The sequence below is a fragment of the Dipodomys merriami genome, unplaced genomic scaffold (assembly GCF_024711535.1).
Source record: "Dipodomys merriami isolate MVZ:Mamm:240054 unplaced genomic scaffold, mDipMer1.0.p SCAF_5, whole genome shotgun sequence".
NCBI lineage: Eukaryota > Metazoa > Chordata > Mammalia > Rodentia > Heteromyidae > Dipodomys > Dipodomys merriami.
Window position 1 is genome coordinate 39389162 of NW_027206068.1, and position 9336 is coordinate 39398497.

At 39.7% G+C, this 9336-nt stretch overlaps 1 protein-coding gene across 1 annotated transcript; it reads left to right on the plus strand.

Moving 5' to 3' along the window:
• The first annotated feature begins 332 nt into the window (after nucleotides 1–332).
• Cldn12 (claudin 12) lies at nucleotides 333–8857 on the plus strand. The gene is made up of 3 exons (XM_069996433.1): nucleotides 333–421; nucleotides 2076–2161; nucleotides 5473–8857. The coding sequence occupies exon 3, from the start codon at nucleotides 5507–5509 to the stop codon at nucleotides 6239–6241; it is 735 nt and encodes a 244-aa protein (XP_069852534.1). The 5' UTR covers nucleotides 333–421; nucleotides 2076–2161; nucleotides 5473–5506; the 3' UTR covers nucleotides 6242–8857.
• The last annotated feature ends 479 nt before the right edge of the window (nucleotides 8858–9336 follow it).

Genomic DNA, 9336 nt, shown 5'->3' on the forward strand with positions numbered 1-9336 from the left:
TTCTAACATATTAGAGCGTTTTCAAGAGCACCCAAATCTAGACGATTATCAGTTTTCTCTGCGTGTGTGTGCGTGTGCGCGCGCGCGCGCGCGTGTTTTAAACCGTTAACCCAAATCTAGACAGTCTTTCAGTGCAAGAGGACTGGGCTGGAGACCTGCAGAGAGGAGTTGGTCCTAGGATGCTCCGAGAGGACGGGGGAGGGGGGTGGGGGGTGGGAGGGGACGGTGCATTCTGGGAGTTGTAGTCCCTGACAGCGAGGTATTCCACCTCGAGTCCACGGGAGCGGGATTGCGTTCCCAGAAGCCTCCGGGGCAGCTGCAGCACTGGGAACGCACTTCCGGGGACGCTGAGTGGGAGAAGCTTGGGGCGGCTTCTGGGTGCGGACGACTCCGGCGCTCCGGCTGTGGGGAGCAGGTACAGGTAGGTGTGGTCAAGACGGTTAGGATTTCGGAGTCTTGCTCGAATCGTTGTGGGCCTGGTGTCACGACCCTAAATCAAGAGGAGACGCTGAGAAAGGTTGACCACATTTGTGGATGTGAAAATTTGTGTGTGTGTGTGTGGGGGGGGGGGGTGTTGATAAAGCTTTCAAATCGCTTGTCCGCAGAGCGGAGTGGGAGCGCCGGAGCGCGTGGTGGGGAAGCCTGGGCTGGGCGCCCGCCGGCGGTGCGGTGCGGTGCGGTGCGGTGCGGTGCGGTGCGAGTTGCTATTTTTGAACAACCAGCTGATTCTGGTTGTGTAATGGTGACCTGCTAGCTGTTCATACCCACCCCGGGTGGCGGGGACCGGCTTTGCGCCGGAGCCGCGGCCTTCGTCTGCGCTGTCTTTTCATTGGCTCTGACCGGGAGGGCTCCCGCCCCCCCGTCCATTTCAATGGGCTCTGACCCGGAGGGCTCCCGCCCCCCGTCCATTTCCATTGGCTCTACCGGAGGGCTCTCCCGCCTCCATTTCCGCTAGCTCGAGTTCTTCCCCTGGATACCTCTCAGGAGTGGGAGTGGGAGCGGGGACGGTGGAGTGGGTTGCAGTTGACTTTCTTCTGGCCCAAGGTCTTTGTTTTGTTTGTTGCTGTGTCTCTGTCCGTCCGTCTGTCTGGCCTGTGTGTTCGTGTCCTGAGCACCCTGAAAGGTGCAGTTATCACGTCGTCGCATCTGAAAAGGACCACATTGCGTAGCTTTCCATGAAATGGTCTAAGGGGGCCTGTTGTGTGTTATTTGTTATAAAACGGTCTCCTCTAACTCCGAGACAATGGTGCTTGATAACTACTCAAGAATCATGTGGGAGATTGATTGAAATCTTGATTCAAAGTTGTGCATAATGAACATAATGGGACCAGTGATAAACACCTTAATACAGGAAGCACTCCGGCTTTACAAGTTTTCACTCATCCTACCTGTTTGAGTTAAAGAGCATTTGAAGAGGAAGTTGCTGATTTTAGAGACATGGAATCATTCTTAAGTGGCAGGTTGAGCCATTGGTGGAAACAAAAACTTCAGTTGCATTCTGGTTGCAAATTTTGGAATGTACAATGCAGATCAGTTTCGTCTTGTATGCTTTTAAAAACATTGTTAAGTGCAGTTTACTTACAAGACTATTAAATAGTGTTTCCTTATCTTCACTATTCTTTCACTATAGTCATAAGGACTTTTAAAAAATCCACTAAATGTTGATATTTCCAAGAGAGTAAAAATTTATTGTAAAAATGTTGTACAGAGGGGTTAGTTACATGAGTAGGGTAGTGAGTACATTTCATAGCGAACATTGTTACCTGCTCAGAAAGTAAGTAATTTTTATCCTTAATTCTATCTTAAACCACAAAATAAGTTACTTACATATACTAATATATGAATTAAAAATAGACTACTCTGTTTATTTATGTGGTATTGGTAATCAAATCCAGGCTTATATTAGGCAAGTGTTCTACACACCCAATCTGAAACTGTCTTTTTGAAAAACTTATCTCCTGCATTTTTTTTGACATAACACTTCGTTGTTTTTAGGTGATTGTTATTTTTCTAATTCCACTTGAATTCAAATGAGAAGTAACATATTAATGTGAGTACTTTTCCTATTTCTTCAGGCCCAGATTATCTCTACTCTTGTTCATATGTGCATGTCTCTTCTAAGTTGACTAAAGCTACTTTAGAACTATAAATACCTCGAAGGGTAAGTATGTCTATTGGTCATGCCTTATTTCCCTTCCTTCTACTAATGATACTTATTTTCTTTAACAAATTAAAGATGTAAGACATCTATATACAAAACCACAAGAAATAAATCCTCCTGAAAATATTTGTATTCAAAATGATACCTTATGTAACACTGAATTGTGAAAATCCTTGTGTAACAGGTGAACACTAATGGGAAGTGGCTGTTTTGAAAGTCTTTATAATTCCTCTAAAAACAGTGTTCTGCCATTATTGTTATATGATTATAATTATTGTGATTGCTTGCTGACAATCCAGAAGAAATGTTTCTATGTGATAATCTACTAAATCATTACAGTATTAAATTTCTGTCAACATTCCATATACAAACAACTTTGCTATTGATCATCTCACACTACCTTAAAAGTAGTTTAAAGTTTAAGCCAGGTACCAGTGGGTAGTATCTGTGATCCTAGCTATCTGGGAGGCTGAGAATGCAAGGATTATAGTTTAAGGCCTGCCAAGGGAGGAAAGTTCATGAGACCCCTTCTCAACTTGTAACCAATTGGGCATGGTGATCTGTATCTGTTATCAAAACTATGTAGGAAGCTGAAATTGGTAGGATTATAGTTCCAGGCCATCTCAGGCAGAAAAGGTTGAAATACTCCTATATCAATGAAAGAAGCTGGGCATAGTGGTACATAGCTATCATCCCCACTACTTCTAAAATACCAGCTCTCAGTCTAGCCGCATGCCCTGGTAGGTAGTAACTCCCTATCTCAAAAATACCAGTACAAAAATTGCTGAAGATGTAAAACCTTGAATTCAAACCCCAGTACTGCAAAAAGAAAAAAAAAATGGAAGAAGAAGAAAGTAATTTTGTGTGTATAGGTGACTTCTTAGTGTGTTCATAATAGTTTATGGCTGATTGCAAGGTGTATCATTGGTCTCCTAGATAACAATACCAACCAGTCTCAGGTGTAAACAGTAAGCTCACACATCTGAAGAGTCATCAGCTAGCTAGTGTTCATTCTCGTGCTAAAGGCATGTTCTTAGCCTTGTACATTTCCCATAGTCCCATCAGGACTTTTTATATATTGAAAGATGTCTTTTCCTTCCATTGCTGTGGAAAGGTATGTAAATACAATTATAAATTATATAGCTTTAAATTAACATTAATTTAGTAAATTAATCACCCTTAACAATGAAGAGCGTATCCCATGGGTAATGCTACACATTAGTTGAAAAACTGAAGAATAATCTCATGTTTATTTTTGAGGGCTCTTCAATTTGAGGGAGGTCATTTGTCTTCAAACTGCTTTTATATTGTACAAAGAGTCAGACATAATTTGAATATATATGTACAGTGGCATATACTTTTTGCTAGTAAAGTTACTCCTAAATTATATGAGACTGGAGTAAATATGCAAACAACATGGCTTTCTAAAAAACTTTGTGCCCTCCTAATGGCGCACATATGAGAAGCAGGTCCAACTCAGGTTCTTAGTGTTTTAGGCATGGTGGTTTTCTCTGATCTTGACCTTCTGGAAATATTCTACCATCTCGGCCAATTGTATTTGATTCTGCTACAAATGCTGGAACCTATCAATACCTCTAAATTATATCCAGAAATGTAAATTATTCTGTTTGCCCTCTTTCATTGTGTTCTGACCACAAAAAGTAAATGTGCTACCTTAAAGTGGTCTTATCTTTTGTGTCATGGTGGAAAATATGTTTGTATAGTGCTTTGAGGTGAATTGAATAGTGCTTTGATAAAATTAATGCTGAGTAAGATACCAATTTTTGTAGTTTGTGGTGTAAGAAAAAACAATACAATTTTAATTTGCAATAAGAGAAAGATTTGCCTGCTATTTTTCTTACCATAGAAACAGCTTGCCATTATGTCAGAGGTCTTTGCATTCTTCTTATATGATCAATCATAGTACAATAACTAGAGTCTTACAGATTTCCCCGAAAAGCACTAACTTGGGTCAGCTTGAACCAGCCAGGAAGTAGTTGAACAGGATGATTTTTGGACATCTTTGTGTTCATTCTTTTACTTATTAACTCTTTGAAGATGAGCCCATTTGCTACTAGTAATTTCTCAGTGTGCTTAATATATAGAAATGAAATTAGTTGGCTTTGCTTATCTAACATTCTTTGAACAAGTTGTTGGTCATAATTCTCCAGTTCCTTTCAGGGCCTAACAGAATATTTGACATACGTAAAGTACTCAGCACACTCAGCATGAATGCTTAGTGATAAATATTTCCTTGTGCACTTCTATATTACCAGTGGCTCACCTGTGTGAACTAATACCCCTAATACTGCGGTATTAGTACCTGCTTCCTCAAATTATCCTAGGATGACTTCTGCAAAACCCTGGAGACAGGTGTATGTGAGAGAGAGAGAGAGAGAGAGAGAGAGAGAGAGAGAGAGAGAGAGAGAGAGAGAGAGAGAGAGAGAGAGAGAGAGAGAGAGAGAGAGAACGAGAGAGAGAGAGAACGAGAGAGAGAGAGAGAACGAGAGAGAGAACGAGAGAGAGAACGAGAGAGAACCAAGAGGGATATGAGTTTTGGAGCTTGGCATCATTCATAGCCTTTCCCAATATATGTTCTCAGATCACACTGTAGTCTCAATTGCCTCAGGAAGCATAGCACTAAAGATGTTTTAAGCACTTGACATTGTATGAACTCATTGAATCCATAGGGGCTAGGCATTATTATTTTACATGAGTGACATGAGGCAAGGGAAGTTCTGCATCTGTTCCAAGGTCAGTTGGTTATTAAAGAGGAGTGGGGATGAGAACTCAAGCAGTGTGACTCATGTAGCTCATTACTGCTCTGCTGTCCTGCACTGCTTCTTTCCTCAGACTTTTGTCTCATAAAGAGCCACATGACTCTGCTGTGCACTAGTCTTGTTTTACACCTGCATGAACATCTGCAGCTGAATAATGCTATTTGTAGATGTACATACACATACATACACACTGTGTGTGTGTGTTGAGTGAATATTGGCAACTATGAGCAGTTTAATTGTGATTCAATATTTTTGCCTTGTTTGTTGTCCCAATAACTGAAAAAATACTGATGGTAAAAACTTGAGCTGCTATAAAACACGGACAGTGTAACCAGGCAAATATATGTGCAGTTGAACTCTGGGCCCATGTACATGTGCTCGTAAAAAATGGCACATTGTATAGAGAAGAAACAAAGGCAAGCCCTCTTTGCACTGACATTTCATTAGTAGATGTGTTACCAGTGAGTATTGCCTTCCTGCTGTGCTCTCTGTTGTCCCTTCATGATTTGTCTTCTTGTGTGTCACTCCTAGTTTGACTGACAGTACTACATAAAGCCTGCCTGCCATGGGCTGTCGGGATGTCCATGCAGCCACAGTCCTGTCCTTCTTGTGTGGAATCGCCTCAGTAGCAGGCCTCTTTGCAGGGACTCTGCTTCCAAACTGGAGAAAATTGCGACTGATCACATTCAATAGGAACGAGAAGAACCTGACTGTTTACACAGGTTTGTGGGTAAAATGTGCCCGGTATGATGGAAGCAGCGACTGCTTGATGTATGACACTACTTGGTACTCATCAGTTGACCAGCTGGACCTACGTCTCCTCCAGTTTGCGCTGCCCCTCAGCATCCTGATCGCAATGGGTGCCTTGCTGCTCTGCCTGATTGGAATGTGTAACACAGCCTTCAGATCTTCAGTGCCCAATATCAAGCTGGCCAAGTGTCTGGTCAATAGTGCAGGCTGCCATCTGGTGGCTGGACTGCTGTTTTTTCTGGCAGGTACTGTGAGCCTTTCTCCATCCATCTGGGTCATCTTTTACAATATCCATCTGAACAAGAAGTTTGAGCCCGTTTTTACATTCGACTATGCAGTGTATGTTACTATTGCGAGTGCAGGGGGTCTGTTTATGACTGCACTTCTGCTGTGTATTTGGTATTGTGCATGCAAATCTTTGCCTTCTCCTTTCTGGCAGCCCCTGTACTCCCATCCTCCCAGTATGCACACTTACTCACAGCCCTATTCAGCGCGTTCCCGCCTATCCGCCATTGAAATTGACATTCCAGTAGTTTCACACACTACTTAATCGGGATGTAATTAGCTGCTTAAATTTTTTCTTGTAGCTTTCCATTTTCCCTGTGTAAAGAGCCTTTTGGGCTAGAGTAATTTTTCTTTGTGACTAGTCACTAGAGCCAAATTAGTATGTCCTGATAAAAGGAAGTGCTGCTAGTTTTTATGAGGTGTAAATTAATTATTTTAAATGTGAAACATTCCTTTTATATTGCTTCTTATACCAGAAGGAATTTTAACGTCCTTACTGATTATCTGATCAGTTGAAGTGGAAAGGGTCTATGTTGCAGTTGGTGATTTAAAACAACATGCTAAAGAATGATCGGTAAGAGAAGCCGTTGTGTACAGTGTGAATACTCACATTGTGGATTGTCCTTTTTCTGTAAGACCTTGGACTAGAGAAAGAAATACAATTCCAAATGTAACTATTTCCTTTCAGATAAGGTAATATTTCGATAATAATCTACCAGTTACAGCTGTAACTTCTCTCGGGGCTAATCTTATTGAATAGGCTTCAGTATGTTAAAGATTACTTAACTGTTGTGAGTTCTTTATCTTCTACCTCATGCCAGTTGTTTAAAAGTAAAAATGCATTTTAAATCTCAGAATAAGACTAAAAATTTAAATATCTATTAGTTATTGTTAACACAATACTTTTTAAAGCTAGTGAATTTATAAATTACATTGCTGTATTAAAACATACCATGTGACAGGTTGGTGCTTCCTCAGGGGCAGAAAATCCTTTTTGCCAGATACTATCCATTAAATCTTACTCATGTGCATATACAATCTTTTAGTGGCTAGGAGAAATTGATGAAAGGTTGTTCAAACATAATAGGTTATTCTCTTAGATATATGTGGTAGAGATTCACTAAGTTGACTGAGTAATAATAGGTGAAATAGGGGATAGATTTACCATGACCACATTTACCTTGAATTCAATCCTGTCCCCCATCCTTGATTATATCCTTGAATATATATCTCTGCCTAACACTTTAGTAGATGCCTCAGAGGATTTATGAAACGAAGGAGATCTGGTCCTCTCCATGAAGAAATTTTAATCTATAGAAGACCAAACTGATAACTGACAATTAGGGAAAAATCTGACTTCTTGGGCAGCTGGCCTTCTCAGTCATTGATCTATGAATATACTTCATGACTTTCTGACAGACAGGCCTGTTGTACAATACAGCAATATCGTAGATCTTAGAAAATCACTTCAGTCTATTGGATCCTTAGGGCATCTACTTTAGCTTACATGTTATAACAATACTATGTCAGATTCATGAGAATGGGCAAAAGTGGTAGATAAATTATACCCTTTCCAACTCTAAAAGTATAGTATATTAAGGGTTGATGACTTTAAAAATCTGAAGCTGGGCTTGGTGGCGCGTGCGTGCGCACGTACGTGTGTGTGTGTGTGTGTGTGTGTGTGTGTGTGTGTGTGTGTGTGTGTGTGTGTGTGTGTGTGTGTGTATTGTGTATATGTGAATACTCAGGAGACTGAAGCAGGAGCATTATGAGTCCTAGGGCTAGATGGTTAGACCTTGTCTTTAAAAAAGGCGGGGGCCGGGGGGGGGGGCGGGGGAAGAAACCTCTCTTCATGTAGTATCAATGAAATGAAGCTGTGTTAACACTGAGATAACTCTTAGAAATTCAGGGACATTAGAAACTTACAGATTTTAGCTCATTATTTATTTGGTATAATTTGCCATATACATATTAGCATTATGATCTAAAGATTGTTTTATTAACTATTACAAACGTCACAAACAGCTAGTTGTATGGTAAACCTATTATTGCTCTTTTGCAAACTTGAGTATGATCCTGGTGTTTCTATAAATACATGGACTTTTTCTATTTCTAATAGTACTTTATGTGTATAGCAACTATTTCCATATGTATAATTTTTAGATGTCATCAACAATAGCATGCAAGGCTATAATTTTTAAATTATAGGTTCTGATTTCTTTCCAGTTCTGATTCTTTGCATTCTTGTCAGATATAGCAGAGTCATGGTCATCCCAAAACAATAGCAAGTGGTATTTTCCACCTTTGCTAATTAATTGGAGTAACTGTTGTCACTAAACTTTTGTCCAGAAGAATCAAGAATGCCACCATCTCTTGTTCTTTTGTATAAACAGTGTTAAAGAAATAGACTCTGCCACTATGACATTAGACAATTTTTAGTTCATGGGGTTATAGATACGAAGCTTTCATATGAGAATATTTGGTTATGTGGTATAGCCTCAAATTGATACTTATTAAAGATTCACTTGGGAAAAGATTTGCTATCATTAGCTGTTTTTTAAGCCATCAAAGGAAAGCATTACCATTGTTTTTTAAAATGCCATTTGAATACATACCAGGCTGTCATTATGATGGAGAGTTAACTTTTTTGTTGTTTTCATTAAGAGCCTATTAATGTTAAAGGACTTCTACAGAAGTGGGAAAACAAACTTGGAAAATGAACTGTAGATGCTTGTGCCTGGATCTGGATCTTGTTTGTCTAGCCATGGAAAAAAAACAAGAACCCGAATTGACCTTACTTGTATATATACACAATAATAGATAGTATGTTTGCTGTAAACTGCAAAGTAAAGCCTCAATAAATGTGTACTGTATTTCTTGACGTTTATTAAAAATGTATTTTTACAAGTTCTGCTTCTGTTATTTTGTCAACTTTAAAGTAAAATACTTTGAGAAATGTTTTTCAAACATGTAAATTGAAAAAGACAACCCATGTAAGGCCTTATAGCATAGGAACTGGAACTCAAGTAATTATTCTGAAATATCAAGACCCTTTATCCATTTCTAAGAATAGTTTCTAAGAGGTCACTCGGCTTTTTTGACAGCCTGCAAGACACTGAATAAAGTCTTGTGCCAAATTTGCCTCATCTGCGAACTTGTATAAAGGCCTGTGATGTTGGACATTCTTAGATAAGTAGGGAGAATTTCAAAGCATGAGGTTACCAGAAGTGGCAGGTAGGTTGCTTCAACATTTTCTAAACCTGTGATGAGCTTTTAGTTTGGGATTTGTATACACTCCTCACTGAAATGATAGTATAACGGATATATAATATGTACTATCTAAGATAGCATAATGGGAAA